Source organism: Heliangelus exortis, chromosome 10, assembly GCF_036169615.1.
Source record: "Heliangelus exortis chromosome 10, bHelExo1.hap1, whole genome shotgun sequence".
In the NCBI taxonomy this organism is placed as follows: domain Eukaryota; kingdom Metazoa; phylum Chordata; class Aves; order Apodiformes; family Trochilidae; genus Heliangelus; species Heliangelus exortis.
This window is the reverse complement of record NC_092431.1, coordinates 9,859,609-9,877,116: the sequence shown is the minus strand read 5'-3', so window position 1 is coordinate 9,877,116 and position 17,508 is coordinate 9,859,609. Positions and strand designations below refer to the sequence as shown.

Genomic DNA, 17,508 nt, shown 5'->3' with positions numbered 1-17,508 from the left:
CCCATCATATCTTTCCAATACATATTTCAAAATATTTCCCTGTTTGATGACTACTTCTAGAAAATTGATTCTTCTAAATGGATATGTACTCCTGGTTTAGCAAAGGTCAAAATATGCTAAATTTCCTCCTTTCCTTTATCCACTAAGCCATTTACCCTGTAGAAGAAGGAGATTACATTGCCTTGACATGATTTGGTTTTGACACATCTACAGTGACTATTGTTTTCATTTTAATTATCTCCAATGTGCTTTTAAGTGGATACCTTCATAATTTTTTTGATATCTTTGTGGATAACAAAATTAATTGTGCAATTCCCTGAGATATAGGGTTTGGGGTTTTTTTGGGGGAGGGGGTGTTTGGTTTTGCTTGGGGAGGGTTTCTTTGTTTTTTGTTAGCTTTTGTTTGGGGTTTGGTTTTGTTTTTGTTTGCTTTTTTCATTTTTGTTTGGTTTTGTTTGGTTTTTTGGCTTTTTTTGTTTTTGTAAGCTTGTGTTTTTTGTTTACATGTTTTTTTGTTCACACACATATTGGTATATATGTGTGTATGTCTATATTGGCAAAATGTTTCTTTTTCTGTAGTCATCTGCAATCACTCTTATCCTCTGGGATGTCTCAGAGAATTAGTAATAATTCAGAGATTTTTTTTTATATATATGCTTAGGAAAATTTCGGTCTTCTGTTCTGCACTGAACTCAACCATCTTCTAGCTTCTCCTTTCATGAGTAACCTGAGATAGCAAACATGAATGAAGAGAATTTCATTTGTTCTCTAGAATATACTTTTCTTGAGGTAGTAGTGAAGCTCTGACAGTATTAATCTGCTTGCATTAGAACGAATTTGTAGATAAATGAGTTAATAAAAGACAAATTTGCAGAGATTGTTGTGTCTGAAGAAGCATTCACTGAGGTTGGTAGCTTCTTAAGCACATCATGAAATCTGCCTTACGTTAATACATTGCACAGAGAGAAAAAAATATTTTTTTAAAAAAATATGCATATGTTTTTAGCGTGCAAAATACACGTTATTGCTGTCAGCAAAGCCAGTCATATTGAAGCAGGCATTGTGAAAAAAGCATGAGACCACCTAAGTAGTCACTTTGTTGCATATGTAACTAGAAGTGAATGTTATACCGTGATGGCAGCTCTCATGATCCAGCTGAAAAGGAACTAAACCTGCAGGTCTTGAGGCAAGACAGTCTTCCTGCTGAGAGAAATAGAACCACACACTTATGTGCACATACAGCCAGTGGACTAAGCCACATTTTTTCTGGTTATGTGTATTGTTTCTACTTCTGAGTCATGGGTAGCTTGAAAAGAAAGATCATCCAAGTACTCTAGCCTCAGAACCTCACTAAGACAAGGGTAAGATTTGCAAACTAAATATACGTTTCTTTTTAATTAAGTGCACTTAAGGTGATGAGCTTTCTTGTGAGCATGGATTGGTTGGTCATTATTATCTGGGCAGTATGAACAGTAATCTGTAGATGCCTACATCTTGGTGTTATGCCTGAGAAGTGAAAATATCGGAAGGAAAAGGGGGAAATCACTGTGCATCTTTAGTCTCTGCAGTTTTTTTTCAGACTCTATGGTAGACTTCACAGCTCTACATCCATCTATCAGGGAGGAAGCTCAATGTCATGATGTTACCTCTGTGCTGCAGAGTATCAATGATTTCCTCACTCAATGATTTCTGATCTACCTTAGTTCCACTTTGAACCTGGTATTCAGGACAAGAGAAATGACTGCACAGCACAATCCTTTTAGCAAAACTGCCCCATTCCTGCTGTGTCTGGATTTGGACAAAACTGAGGGCAAAACAAAAGGAATGAATTAGTTTGAAGAATGATATTAAAGCTTGGAATATGAACTCTCTGTGCAGTATGAATTGCACGGGAAGTATTGGCTTCAGAATCAACCTTAAATTCTTTGGCAAGTAAGCCACATAAGCCTAATACAAACCACAAATACATTTGACTTTTACCCAAAAACGTCTTTAACCTTTCTAATTTGTTGCTGAATGTCATACTCACCCATTTTGGTTTGGAAATAAAAATTTTGACTTTGAAAATGTTGGCTGCTTTGAAAGTACATCTTGGTTTTTAAAGCAGTGAGATTTCCTTTCTTTTTTTTTTTTTCTTCCCCCAAGAAATTTGCAGTTTATGGCTGCTTTTTGTTATATTTTGGACTATCTGAAATTAAGAGAAGAGAGTTCTTCCACACAATGTCTAGATCCAGTGTATTCCTTAGAAATTAATTCAATTTTATGGTACTGTTGTGAGTGTGAACAGTTGCAAATTGCCATCTGAAATGTGTAGAAATTAAGAAAAGAAACCCACACAAACAACTGAAGAAGTAGCATCATAATCATAAAGAATGAGTGACAGAGGTGGAAACTGAACCCGATGATCCTGGGTTCTGCTCCCTGATCTGAGCTTCTTGTCAAAAAATGTTTTATATAACCAAATAGACAAAAATGTTGGTTCCACATTAGAAAAGGTAGTATAGTTCCATTTAGATTTCAGTGTAGTTTGCTGGGGGAAAAAATCACTAATCTGTGAGCTCTATTTTTTCATTGTAGCATTTGATAGACAACTCTTAAGTGTTTCCTAACTAAACACATTGTATATGAAGAGGAATAAAAGTGTAAGAGAAATTAACCAAGGACTTTTTAGCAGGGAACCATGACCAATAAAAGGAAAAGGTAGAACTGACATTTTGAACATCAGATGTATGGTACTTCTTTCCAGTAAAGTGTTATTTCCGATCTTTTTGTTCAGAGTCTTTGGACATATCAGCTACCGCTCAGACTGGGAACTGGTGAAGGTGGACTTCCGACCATCCTTTACCAGGGAATGCACTGATGATGACTATGAATCTTGGGAACTCACAAATCTACAGGTATTCATGGTCTTACATTCACTGCCACAAGTTTTCCATAGCTTTCATGTAGAACTATGTGCTAGGAAAATGTTTTCAAGTAGTACCTGGATGCTACCTCCCCAGCTTTGTTCTCCTTACATTGGTATTTTCTAATTTTACAGTAGTTTAAAATGGAGGAGGATTTTCTTTTCCCTTTGGTTGTGTGATATGTGTCCTGGGAAAGGCAGAAGTTTATCTGGTGGTCTGCCATAATAATAGGTGGTCCTGCTGGATTGGAAAAATATACCATAAACTAAAGTGTGTAATATCGATTGAAGTAACTTCAGCAGACAGTCATATGTACTGCCAACTTCCTGACATACTGTACTTGTATATAAGTTTCCATAAGTAACACCCATTCCAGAAGAAATTTAAGTTCTCAGTGGACCAGTCATGTAATGAAGTCCAGTTGTTTAGGGGAATAACATTTCTGCAGTAATGCATTAACAATGTGCTAATCCTGATTCTCTGGCCAAACCCAATTTTGGGAAGCTATATTCTCTATACAGTGTATTGATTAAAGAGACCAATGTGAGGGTTTTATACATTAAATGGAATATTTTTTATTTATTCATAATAATTCTTCTTATTATGTTTGTGCTCCTTCCAGTATATTTGTTCTCTTGCTTTCTGCAGGGCTGGGTTTTTTTGGATACTACTCTGTTATTCCAGCTCTTCAGCTCTCATTTGTTAGTTCTCACGCCTAATTTTATAATTCTTGTTTGGGAATGCTGTGTGTTTACTAGGAATGTTATGCAGATCTAAGCCAAAGAGTAACAGCATCTTGGGGTATTGGCATTGAAATATCTCAGGAATTTTAAACCACTAAAATTACTTTAACAGAGTGCATGCAGCTGCCCAGTTGCCACAGGAAAGTGTTTAGATAGTCTTAATTCTACCTGCATGCACATGATTGGTGCTTTGTGTTGACTGCAGAGATGAGACAAGTGATTTAGACAGAACTTTATCCATCTGCCTCCACAATGAATTTTTAAATGGCCAGTTGTAGGGTTGTGCCTAGATTGTGCACACATGAAACTTCGGTTAGACTGCATTTGAAATTTTCATGTATATCTTTGGATTTGGGCCCTGAAATGTAATGTATGTTACAACTCTGTAGTGACCCATGAGTGGACAGCAGTGGCTGTGAGAGCTTTGTGTACCCATGCATTTGAATATAAAAGAGTTGCTACAAGTTTATAGTCTTGGCAGCAAGAGCAGCCTTTCTTAGGACAACATAAGGTTAGGGTTAGGGTCAGCAATAGGGTTAGGGTTATGGTCTCCATGGTGTAGGTTACAGTGTGCAGTAAGTCTGGTGCTTTGATGTTCAGGGTGATCGCTGCATCATGGGCCAGCAGAGGAGCTTTCGGAAGAGGAAGATTTCATCATGGTGCATTAAAGGGAGAAGTTTCACATCAGCTCTTACATCCAAAGTTTGTGAATGCGTGAACTCTGATTTCTTATGGTAAGTCTGTCTGTGGAGTTCTTGATTTATCGCTAGAGTTTGTGCTTGGTTTATTTTATGTCCCTCTTCCCACACAGCCATGTACAAACAAATAGTCAATGTGTAATTTGAATAGCAGGTTGCTTTTTCTATTTTCCTTTGTTTAAAACATGCCATGTTTTAAGTTTTTGTTTCACATGAATGAATGAATCCTGATGTTTTTCTCTATTGATCAAGACTTGAAAAATGACCATTGGATTGATTTATGAGGAAAGCAAACCCTTTCTATTTGCAAATGCAGCAAAAAGAAACAGAAAAAGGGTTTTGCTCTGGGTGGCAAAGGCAATCATAAAAATCTAAGTTTCCAAGAGAGTTAATTTTGCAGAACTGACAAAGCAATTACAACCAACTTTTCCGTCAGGTGTGCACAATTCCCCTTGAAATTAGATTTAGAACAGAACTGGCTTCATCATCTTGTATTTAGAATAATAATTTAAATAATAATACTTTAAAAAATCTTTTTACTCTTAAAAAAAGTAGCCTCATCCACCTCAAATTAGACTGATGAATGAAGAGGGGATAGTAACAGATTTGATGTTTATGTTTTTCAGTGATTATGGATTTGAGCGCTCTGCCCCTCTGAAATCAGAGTCTAGCAAATGCTTTGCTGATTTTTGGTTTAACACTGAAGAACCTCCTGAAGACTGCATGCTGGGACAGGCATACACCAGCAGCACTGGGTAAGCTGATTTTGCTTTCAGCTGACTTGCAGAGGCTTCCAGAGCTGGGGAGAGCACTCCAGCCAAGAGCCACATAGATGGTTTTAAGGAAATGTAAATCAGGCAAACTAAGAAAACTGGATATGCAAAAGTTCTAATTCTGGCCTAGAGCAAGTGCAAAAGCTTCCTCCAAACCAGTGAAAAAGAATTGTTACTTTTTGTGTTCACAGCAGCTGAAAGAATAACCCATTTGAAAAGAAGGCAGAGCTGTCTTCTTTCCAGTATTTTTATATTTTACTCTGTAACCGCGTTTTGTAGCCATTACTATGCTTCTGATAGGAGTGTCCAAAGGTATTATTTTTTAATTTTTTTTAGCCCATTGCTTGAGTTGAGACCAATTTTCGGTTTGGAACTGATGAATTACTCTGAGGAGCCAGTAACATCTCACAGAACTTAACAGTCTCTCACTTCCATAGGTTAAGGAGTTCTGTGGAGAATAGATCCTCTTCCTGACCATATGGGATGCTCAGAATCAAAGGAAAGCTTTAGTAACTGTAAACAATACCACATAGAATACACACTGCAAAGTAGGCTGACGTCTGTGCTGAGAAAAACTTGCAGCTGGCATCTATTCTGGCTTATCATAACATCATCTCTGTTGGCTGTGGAGAGGAGAACCAAATGATGAAATGTCAAATCTGGCAACTGAATGGTCTCTGTATATTTGCCTTACCAATGAAAATTATGCCTTTTGGGTTGTGCCTGACAGCTGCGATATACAGAATAGGAATTCAAAGGACTGGAGTCTGACTCCATTTTTAAAGGATGTTTAAAAATTAAATACCTGAGTGAAACTGATCTGTAAATAATTACTGTACACATCCAAGTAGTTCATTATTAGGCCTTTTGAAATGTTAGGGTTTTCAATCTCTTATACCACTATGTTAAATAAATGGTTTAAGTGTTTTAAGAAATGCATATATTTGAGAGCAGCAGATAAGGAAGTGATTACAGGTTAGTGCAAAAGCTCCTTGGTCTAATTTTTTCCTGATCTTTAGGGTCTGAATTAAAGTCTCTAGTGCACTGTTGAAATCTAGGAAGGGGTATGGCAGAGAAGACAGCTCCTGGAGAGCCGCTCAGGCATTGTTTCTAAATTTGACAAGGCACTCTCTCAGTGCACGAAAGTGAAATTCTCACTGTGCTCTACACTCTCTTTAATGGGTTTTACTCAGTAAAGGCGATGTCCCTCACCAAAGTATTTGCATCATGAGTTGGTTTTGATCATGTGCATTCTGGCCTGTTTGGGAACCAAAGGAATATTCATTAGCTACACTTAGATTCAGTGACTGATGGCATTCTCCTGTTTACTTCTGATTCATTCTGCTCACTGCTTGCTGTTTCTGCAGGTATAGAAAAGTTGTTTCTAATGTGTGTGAAGGTGGTGTAGACCTACAGCAGAACTTAGCACAGCATATGTGTCCATTGATGGCTCCCAAAGGACTTCAGATCAGCATCAGAGAAGAAAGTCTGGATGTTAAGCCTGGGGAAGACATCACCTTCATTGTCAGACAAGAGCAGGTAGTAATGAACATAGGCTTTATGAGAGTTTCCTCACTACTTTTATGGTTCCTTTCTCTTCTACCTGCTTTGCTGCTGAATGAGGGTAAGTTGAGCTTTAGAGAAAAACTAGTCATTGTCTATGGACTGAAAATTCTGTTTTTCCAGTGAATCAGACAATCCAGTAAGCCCAGTAAACCACCAGATTCTGTCCACAGAATGAGATTTGTTTCTTCAGTGGCGTAGTCAATCATGATTCCTTAAAGGCATCAGCTTCTTTGAAAATCAAAGGAACTAAATTATCAGAGGTTCTTGGACTGAAAATTATAACTGCTGAATCAGAGAACAGAATTTTTTTTTAAAATCTGACTTTCCTGAAAGGTATTAGGCAAAGCTTTACAGAAATTAGCAAATAGCACTGCAGTAGAACATTCATTATGTATTAGAACATTTATTAGGTATTAGTAGTGTTGCCAGTGATAATTTTTTTTTTTTTTAATGTTTATTGAGAGAGAGAACACCCTAAGGCCCTGACGAAAAGCAGAGAGTAACTTTTGGATTAATTGTTTGCTGTGGGTGACTTTCTTAATGACATTTTTTTAGTATTAGTCTCTGACTGTTGTGCTCAGGTTACCAGAGTATTATACTTCCTGGCTAACCCCCCTGGTCTGTAAAGAATTGAAGAAGGTTTGCACATTTTGGCAGACATGTGTGACATAAATCAGGCACTTGGGATTTATTTCAGTAATGGAATCAAGAAGGTTACGTGCAGAACATCACTCTGCTTAATGCCTCACAGGCTCTGCATCCCAGTGCTTGCAGTGCCCCAGCAGTTGTGTGGCAAGTTGCACATCCCTCTTTTGTTATCATTTATTTGGAAATGTTTGTTTTAAGAATAGAGCATTTGGTAACAATTTGGACTCTAATGATTTTGATTGGCAGTTGGATTTTTTAATTTCCTACTATGAAGATTCTGAAGCTTTTATAAATCTCTGTAGCAGTATGTAAACCACTTAAAACTGTTCAAAAATCTCCTTTAAGGGAATCCTGTGCTGTTTTTTTTGGTGAAGTCTTAACTTGGCACTTAGAACTGGACAAGGCACGTTTAAAAGAAATGGTTGCCTCCCCCTGTGGCCGAGAATGAAACTTCTGCTCTCATGTGCTGAGTGCTGGTGTTCAGGGTTTCATCTGTTCAGCAAAGTTGATGTGAATGCGTGTTGCTGGGTGGAGGAATGCTAGGCATTAGTGAGTAAAGAAAGTAGAATCACAATCAGCCAGGTTGGAAAGGACCTCTGAGATCATCAAGTCCAATCCTTGATCCACTGCCACTGTGGTTACCAGACCATGGCACTGAGTGCCACATCAGTCTCTTTTAAAAACCTCCAGGGACAGAGAATCCACCACCTCCCTGAGCAGCCCATTCCAATGCCTGATCACCCTCTCTGTAAAGACTTTTTTCCTAGTATCTAACCCAAACTTCCCCTGGCAGAGCTTAAGCCCATGCCCTCTTGTCTTACTGGTAGCTACCTGGGAGAAGAGACTGACCCCCCCTGGCTCCAGCCTTCTTTCAGGGAGTTGCAGAGAGTGATGAGGTCTCCCCTGAGCCTCCTCTTCTCCAGGCTGAACACCCCCAGCTCCCTCAGCTCTCCCTCACAGGACTTGTGCTGGATCCCTTCACAGCCTCCTTGCTCTTCTCTGGACCTGCTCCAGCACCTCAATCTCCTTCCTGAGCTGAGGAGCCCAGAACTGGACACAGGACTCAAGGTGTGGCCTCACCAGAGCTGAGTACAGGGGAAGAATCCCTTCCCTGGACCTGTTGGCCATGCTGTTCTTGATACAGGCCAGGATGCCATTGGCCTTCTTGGCCACCTGGGCATACTGCTGGCTCATGTTCAGCTTTGTGTCAATCCAGACTCCCAGGTCCCTTTCTGCCTGGCTGCTCTCAGCCACTCTGTCCCCAGCCTGTAGCGCTGCATGAGGTTGTTGTGGCCAAAGTGCAGCACCTGGCACTTGGCCTTGTTGAACCTCATCCCGTTGGAATCAGCCCAACTCTCCAGTCTGTCCAGGTCCCTCTGCAGAGCCCTCCTGCCTTCCAGCTGATCCACACTCCCCCTCAACTTAGTGTCATTTGTGAATTTGCTAATTGTGGACTCAATCCCCTCATCTAAATCATCAATGAGGATATTAAACAGAACTGGGCCCAACACTGATCTCTGGGGGACACCACTGGTGAGCGGCCACCAGTTGGATCAGCACCGTTCAGCACCATCTCTGGTGGCCTCCAGCAGTTCCTGACCCAGCACAGAGTGCTCCTGTCTGAGCCATGGGCTGTAAGTAGGCTTTAGGTATGTTTGTGCAATTTACTAGTGACCTTAGAAATAATAAAAATTTATAATTAGAATTATTTTTTCCCTAATCTGGCTGGCTGAATACATAAATAACTAACATCATGACAATCGTGTTTCGCATAGAAGCAGAGGCCCCAATTTCTTTTACATGTAGCCAGTTTTCCCCTGTGTGACTCTTGTTATCACAAGAGTTGTTCTGCTCTGACTACTTTCTGTCTTTCCTGGCCAGGGAAACAGAAGTGCCTTGGTGTTTTGAAAACATTCTTATCTTTACTCTAGGGAAGCTTTTAGAATAAAAACATTAAGTGAAGCTTGCATCTACTAGCTTTCAACAGGGGTTTCGGTCTCACCTGGAAAAAAGTATGCATATATACTTGTTAGCATAAGAAAGAGTGAACAAGAACTGTTTAGAAGCTAATGTTGTCTAAAGAGATTCTATTTACTAGCACATTGCTGGCGAGAGGACATGTCTTTTGCTTTAAACTTTTATAACATAATATCTCCTCTCCTAAATTCTGCACAGCTGTTGACAAAATAAAGATGTTATTTGAAAAAAATATTCACAATGAAGCTTTCGGTCTCCTTCTGTGTGTTGTAATAATGTGTTTAGGTATTTGATAACACTGCAGGTTCCTTATTATAGGTATTCTTTTACGTTATAAGCAATGTTCTTTCATCTGATAAACTTGGAAGAAAATCAACCAAACTGCAAAATAAGTATGGTTTTCTTCCATTTCTAGTGCGAGGGCACAGAAGGTCTGTGCTTTGTTTCCTCCTTTGATTTCACATTTGTGCTGCCTTTTGGGATTAGATTTTGGTACAAATCTGTTTGAGATAGTGGTTTACGGAGAAGTGAATTAATTTTTGACTACTTTGAGAGGTGTCAATCCTTCTCTGATCTGATGGCCATTGAACTCATGTGACTCACATATGGATGTATATATGTTCCTTTCCTAGAGACAATGAAGATTTTTAAGCCAACACTATTTTCTCAATACAGAGGATTTTCTGTAAAGCCTGGCCCTGCAGCCTGGTTTTAGTTGCATAAATGGGGCATCCATGCACTGTGGCAAGCAAGCAGGAACATTTTGCTGAAAACAAAGGAGGCAGAGGGCAGCTTGCTAAGGCGGTGAGGCCAGTAGTATGGAGAAACTCTTTCTGTTCAGAGCTAAAATGAATTTTCTTTTGACTCCTTCCGCATCACCAGTCTTCATAGGACAGGCCTGACTGCTCTCCTGAGCAGCCACTCCGTGACAACATGAGTGACGGACATGTCTTTGTCCTCTGACTGTAGTATTGGTCTTGCGGAATTTTAGGCCTGCAGTTTAAGGAGTTTAGGAAGACAGTGTCAGTTAAAGAAGCACTTAGTAGAAGTGCAATGGATTATAAATACTGCAAGATGTTTGATAGGAAAGAATTATTTGACTGGACTTTTAAACCCTTTCCCAAACTCAGCTCAATAACCTTCTTCATTAAGCATGCATCTAATTTTTCAGTAGGACGTGTTAGCTCCAGACATGCTGGAGGCTCTGTATAATGCAGTAGAACCCTGTGTGAAGATTCCAGCTGGGATTGTAACTCAGAGAGTGTGGTTAGAAGGTTCTATAAGTAAGTTCTAAACAAATTCTTTTTACCTTGTCATTACTAAGGCTAGAAATAAACTGAATAAGTGACAATTCACTAAAATAACAATATTCGATTATTTGCAATTATATGAGCATCCCTCCAGAACTTGGAGCTGCCCCTCACTGCTGTCACTTAATGTGAAGCTGCATTAAGACAAAGGTGGTGGTTTCTGTGTCATGCAACTTGGTTAGTGCTCTGGGGTTTCTTCATTTAAGGTAGCACATTACTATGGAAATTTGTTACCTCTATGAATTCACACATCTGTTGCACTGAAATCTGTGATAATTGGTTTTACTACAATGATTGCAATTGAGTCAAAATATGTGGTTAGGGCTGGAAATACTATTGTGATTCAGGAAAGGGTTACAATTGTGTGTCCTGACATTAAATTTTTTTTTTTTTTTTGTAATATTTTTCTTTTAGGGTGATTTATTGAATACCAAATACCAGGTGGATCTTGGAGATGGCTTTAGGGCAATATATGTGAACCTTACAATGACTGGAGAACCCATCCGTCACCGCTATGAGAACCCGGGGATTTACCGTGTCTCGGTGAAGGCAGAAAATTTGGCTGGGCATGATGAGGCTGTGGTGTTCATCCAAGTCAACTGTAAATCAGCACTTTGGTTTTCTTGCTTTTGCTGCTATGTAAAAACCTCATGACAGCTATGAAGTAGTCACAATTAGGAAAAATGTGTATATTTTTAACCTCACATAGTTTTGCAGCACTGTATGCTTTTAATTCAGAGGCTTATAAATGTAATGTATTAACATCAGAGTTGGTTTGGTTTGGGTTTTGGAGGAGGTTGGTGTACTAATCTTTTGAATAGCAAGCATGCCTCAGGTCAAATCTCAGGTTTGATCCATCCTCCTGACTCAAGACACTATTAGCAGTATTAGCAGCTAAATTTTTATATGCCTAGCTATGTCTTTTCAGGTGCTTCTCAGTGCTGTGTGAAGCAAGAGAACAAATGTGTTGGAAAATGTGTTGGAGTTCTAGCATGATTTTAAGAATCAAAATCTCAGTGTTTCTTAAAGTTCAGCTACTTATTAAAGTACTAGAATCTAGATTTTAGGTTGTTAATTTACACAAGTGGTACTTGGGTATAGGTTCATATTGGCAGGCAGTATTAGTTCAATTAGAGTTCATCCTCCTACTTAATTAAGACTTAAACCTCACTCCCCCCATCAAATAAATTTAAAAAAAAACAATAGCACAGCACAGGGAATATCATGCACCATCACAAGCTTAACATACTTCAGTCATCTCATAATTGAAATGAAGAAGAAAAGCTATAAATGGAACTGATTTTTTTCCCTTCCTTCGAGATTCAAAAGAGTTGTTGCTTTGCCCATTTCAAGATGTGTCAAAATTCAGAAACAAGTAACATCAAAAGGAAAGATTCTCATCTTGCATTCTCCAGGTGTCTGTTTCCCTTTGTTACGTGAGGTGTATCTTCCACCCTAATCCCAAAGCAATGGAAATCACTGAAGCCACACACAAGGCTGTGCACAGATATGTGTGCTTTATGTCAGCCTGTCTGGTAGCTGCTGATATTTATGTAATTTCATAGTCTGAGTCCTTGAATCCAGAGTTTTCAGAGTTCAGAGGTTTTATTGTGCTTTGATTAGCAGATAGAGTCCAACCCCCATTAATGGGAAATCTCCTGTGAAAATCCATTGGAATGAATCAGAATCAAACGCAGTGCCTTGGTTTCGTTCTGTTTCTTTGTTGTGTTTGATTTTTAAAGCATTTCAAAACTCTGGAGAGCTAAGATAAGGTGCTTAGGACTTCCCAGCTACTTTTTAGGGGCTTCTACATGCTTAGAAGTATATTAAGCACGGGAACACTCGATCTCTAAAAGTAATGAACAGCAAAAACTCTGTGTAACATACTTGTCTCTGGAGAGAATAAGTTCTTACCATTCAGAGAATAACAAGCAATAGCAAGCCCTGAAGGAAAGTAAAACAGCTTTTCTCGAAATGTATTTGTGGTGTGGCCTTCATCAGGGTAAGCAGTAAAAATAAAAGATGTTGAAGGTATTTTTCACAAGTAAAATGGCTGCTGAATTAAGAAGATTTTGATGCTGAAGTATGGAGGCAGCAGAGCACTGAAGCAGATGTAATCCATTCATGATCTTGTCCATAGATGCTGAGCAAGGTCTGGATGACTGATGGAAGCATGTTACCCAGCCCAGTTGAATAAATGCTCTCTATGCGATTTGCTTTGTTTAATTTTTTAAGTAAATTACAATATCTGAGGAAATTAGCTGACGTTAGTTAAACTGCAATTTCTACATTCTAGAGAAAACTTAATAGCCATTCAGGGACATTTTCCACGTGGAATATCATGAAAGGAGAAATGAAATGTCCCTAGAGGCCTGCTTTCACTCAGGGATTTTTTTCAGGGATAAATGGCCAAGGTAGTATTTTTTTACTCCTGACAATTTCTGTTGCTATGGGATGTCCTTTTAGTGAGGGATAATTTTATGAACTTTGTCCTGCAATCAAGATGATTCATTCTAACCCAGATCACACAATCTACAACTTTTAATGAACTGTAAGAGAAATAAGAGCAAATCTGATAGTATAAATGTGAGTAGAGAACCCAGAAAAGAAAGAACTTAAGCACAAGACATAAATTTCCACTTTTACAAAAGCAGAAATTGTGCAAATCAACTTCAACACTAATTGTACACACTTAAGGATGTTATGAAGCTTGTTCAAATGTGTTATAGAATTGTGTGTCTGAGACAAACAGAAGGACTCAGAGTAATTATGTTTGGCATTTTAATGACAAACATGAAATAGCAGTATTCATTCAAGTACCAAATAACTTCCCCTCTAAAATTTTTGGAAAAGAAAGTAACCCTCTTCAGGAGCAAATCTGTGTCTCAAAATGGTCACTTTACTTGGATGGTATAGCAAAATCAAAACAGTGGCACAGATCTTTTGTGACTTCTTAAATTTGCCTAATTAAAAGGAATATCTATTTATAGGATGAAAAAAATTAACAGAATTCCTACAGTTTCTGAATTTTCCCCAAGATTCCAGCAACACAAGGAGCATTTTAACTCTGTTTTGGTAAATAAGATATTGAAGAAACCATTTCTTTAAGCACCCAGATCATCTGGAATTCATGCAGGTGGTAAAGAGCCATCACGGAAGATGCAGTATGTAATCCTGCATGCAGATGGAGCAGGACACAGGCCAGTTGAAGTCAGATGAAAAAGAAGGGTGTACAGCTCAGTCTCAGAAGAGTTCAACTGGTTTAGGCAAAGAGAATGAGAAGCGACTGGATAATAATTCAGTTCATGAGAGAGAGTAAAAGAAAGACTAGACTCGTGTTAATTAGGTTTGAATTTACACAGAGCTGGAAGGCCTTTGAGTGACTTAAAAGATATTTATAATGGAACAAAAATGGATGGGTTAGTATTCATTCTGTGTAATGAGTGCATATGGGAGTATACAGTACTTTGGTATCCTTAATAGATGGTGCAGCTGAAGTTCAGAAATTCTAGGTATCACATTACACTATTTTAAAGCTTTTACCTTCATATTTTCTGGAAAAGATATTTGGAAATGTCCAAAGGAAAGATTTTCTTTCACAAAATTATTGTACTATGAAGCAAAATACAACATTAAGAAGCAGATAAAATTATTGTAATGATGTATTTCTTTTAGGCAAAAGTTCAGAAAGGAATAAACTTACTCTAAAGAACATTTTGGAGTACAGGGATAACCTGTTTTGATTTTCAAAGAAATAGTCCCTGGATATACACATATATTTTATAGCATGCATTAATGACAGTTTGTGTGGTGTGAGTTTGACAGCTGATATTTTATAATGAAAATGAATATTCAGGAACCTTCTTATTTTCAGTTTTCTGCTTCTCCCATAGCAGTTTGAGTTTTGTATATTACTATTCTCAAGATCTTTTTAAAAAAGGCTGAGATTGCATTTTCTACTTTTAACTGGAATATTTGATTATGTTTTCTAGAATTGGATATGCGCCAAAAAAAAGTGAGGTTCTTTTATCTGTCACTTTGCTCTAAGTTTTTGTTTGTGGGGTTTTGTTTTGTGTGTGGTTTTTTGGGGTTTTTTTGTTGGTTTTTTTTAATTGAAATGAGATCCTTTCAATTATTCCCATTTTTTAAAACACAGAGGTAAAAGCAGGAGGGAGGTTAAAATAAATTCAGGACCTTACGGTGAGCATGTGAGAGGCTTTTAGGCAAAGAGTAATTAATAAATTGATTGATTCTTGTTTAATTATTTTATTATTATAATTTTTGAACTTTGTACAGCTCCACTGCACGCTTTAAATTTAGAAGTGGTTCCAGTTGTTGGGAGAAACCAGGAAGTGAATCTGACAGCCATCGTACTGCCTAAGAACTCTAATTTGACAGTCTTCTACTGGTGGATAGGAAACAATCTTCAGGTACATGAATGGTTCTGACTAAGATTATTTTCAGTTTCTTCCCAATAAAGATTGAGTGGCACCTTTTACTTCCATAAAAATGCTACTATGTTGCATGGCTTCTTGTAGACCATCTTGCATTCCAAATAGCCAATTATATAATGGCATCAAGCAGTATGTAACTTTCCTTGGTTTATCACATACATTTAAGATGTTAATTTCCTTTTGTTGCTGCTTATGTGGAAATGCTGATTTCTCTTCTAGAACTCTAAATTTCTAAAGAATTTCTAAACCCATTTTCTTTTTGGAGGAACAAAAATGTATTCCATTTCATTACCTGTGGAAATAAACTCATGGAGGGGGATGCAGTTAGAATTATAGAATTGGTGAATGATGTAACTGGGATTTATGTACTTCCCTGTTGATAATGTGAGTACTGTAAATTTAAGTGCCACGCAGAAATACATATATACTAATTAAATAGAGGAATACTTCTGAAAGTCTAAAATAAACTGCCTTGTCAAAAATAACTGAAATAGCTAAAAGGATATCAAAAGAGTGAAAGCACTCGATCTAGTGATATGCATTTGGGGATCGAAAGTCTGGATAACATATCCTAGAGCAATAAATATCCAAGTATTTCTATTAGGAATATTTCTTGTCTAGATGAGTTAATTTTTTTTAAGGCAATTCTTTCAGTAACAGATAAGGAAAATATTTTCTTTGTGAGGGAGACCAAGTATGGCAGAGGAATGCCTCAGATAAGCATGGACTTCCTTCTGTCTACCATAATCCCATCCTGTGGCTTTTCATTATTATTTACTTTGCTATTCCTAGAAGAGACAGTGCAGATTGATGTTATCTTGTGAAGGGTTTCATAATTCATACAGATGTGGTCAGGTAGCAGACTATCTCAGCTCCATCTTGGAGGTTACAGTGGGCTGATGCATTTCATGGGTCATGCTCTAGATTGACAAAATTAATCCTTCTGACCTCAACTATACCCCACATATTTTGAGGCAAATGGCTTGCCACATATGATCTTTTAGAAATTTGTGAGCCCTATTCAAAATCTATTCATTTTAGTGTAAGCTGAATGAAAACCTAATATTCTACCTGTTATTCTAAAAGAAATGTTTGCCCCATCTGGCACTATTCTGCTTATAAACATTCTATTTAGGGAAAGAAACATCCTGCATTGAAATTTGTAATTGAACAGTTTAGTAAAATTCTGATTAATTGGTTAATTCATGTAAAGCCTTTTTTGCTTATAATTGTAGTGACTGTCTCTTCCGACACTGTTCTTGTGGATTTTGCTGAAATTCTGTTTTCAACTTTTCTTTGATTTTTAAAGCCACTGCTTACATTGGACAATTTTCTGGTGACAAAGTTTGCTGAGACAGGTCACGTCAGAGTCACAGTGCAGGCTTCCTGTGGGAGCTCCATGCTTCAGGACTCAAAAGTTGTCCAAGTTTTTGGTGAGACAAGACTCTTGCTAATGTTTTGTTGGTTTGTGTGTACTTATTTCTTATAACTCTTAAACCAGTCCTGACACAAGTGAACCTGTTGTAAAATTAAATCTAATGCCACATTTAATTGTTAAAAGTTGAAGGATGAACTGTCCCTGGGTAACTCCATGAAAGTGAAGTGTGATTGTATGGAAACGTTTTTTTCTGAGATGTTTTGTTTCCTTTGCTTATTTTAAACGGTGCTGTGGTTCCCAAATGCTATATGTAGCAATTGTGTTTAAGTGCTGTTTTGGCCTATTACAAGAGTTTCTTAGAATTTCTAAATGAAAATACCTCAGAAAAAAAAGAAAATTTGTAGTTGTGTATATACTGTCAGCATTAAACCCGTGAGAAATAACTGGGATTTTTTAATCACAGTGTATCACTGTTCTTCAATGTTTATCTGAGATTTTGGATCAAGTATAGCTCCACTGTAATTAGGGGATAACCATTCAGCTCTTGTTTCACATTGTGCCCTGGTGTGTTTGTTGTGTCTTATAATGTGATGACAAGGCATAATATACTGTGAAAAATGTAGTTCCAGTGAATTATTTACATTTGTATTTGTGCTGTCACATGTAGGAATTGTGAAAAGTGAAAACTTCTTTTTAATGCAGAGCTAAAAGCCTTAAGATATGAAATACACTACATGATATTTCTGCTTTCTGAAGAAGTTTCTGGGGTTTTTTTGTAGTGTATTTTTAAATTTCAAGTAATGGTAAAAACCATCGCTTATGAGTGCATCCACTTTTCTAGAAATTTCTAGAAATATAACCCATCTTAGTATGACCAGATCGATGACTTTGACTTTCAGGCACTTCTTGTGCTCTTAGTGTTGGCTAATCCTGATAGGAAGATCAAGAAAATACTGGTCATGCAGGAAATAAATCCCTGAAAAAGCAAACCATATTAAAATACAATAATGTCAGAAGCATTGAGGAGGCCAGGGTTGACTCATGCATTCCAGATT

The 17,508-nt window shown here is 37.8% G+C and overlaps 1 protein-coding gene across 4 annotated transcripts in view; it reads left to right on the top strand.

The window, feature by feature from the left end:
• Positions 1 to 17,508, top strand: part of SORCS2 (sortilin related VPS10 domain containing receptor 2) — a 530,032-nt gene that overhangs the window by 489,553 nt on the left and 22,971 nt on the right. For all 4 annotated transcript variants that reach the window (XM_071753437.1, XM_071753435.1, XM_071753436.1 and 1 more), the window contains exons 15-21: positions 2,777 to 2,897; positions 4,250 to 4,383; positions 4,974 to 5,102; positions 6,488 to 6,659; positions 11,036 to 11,222; positions 14,918 to 15,051; positions 16,385 to 16,508. In XM_071753437.1, the coding sequence (XP_071609538.1) occupies positions 2,777 to 2,897; positions 4,250 to 4,383; positions 4,974 to 5,102; positions 6,488 to 6,659; positions 11,036 to 11,222; positions 14,918 to 15,051; positions 16,385 to 16,508 (1,001 nt within the window). The remainder of the gene's footprint in view (positions 1 to 2,776; positions 2,898 to 4,249; positions 4,384 to 4,973; positions 5,103 to 6,487; positions 6,660 to 11,035; positions 11,223 to 14,917; positions 15,052 to 16,384; positions 16,509 to 17,508) is intronic.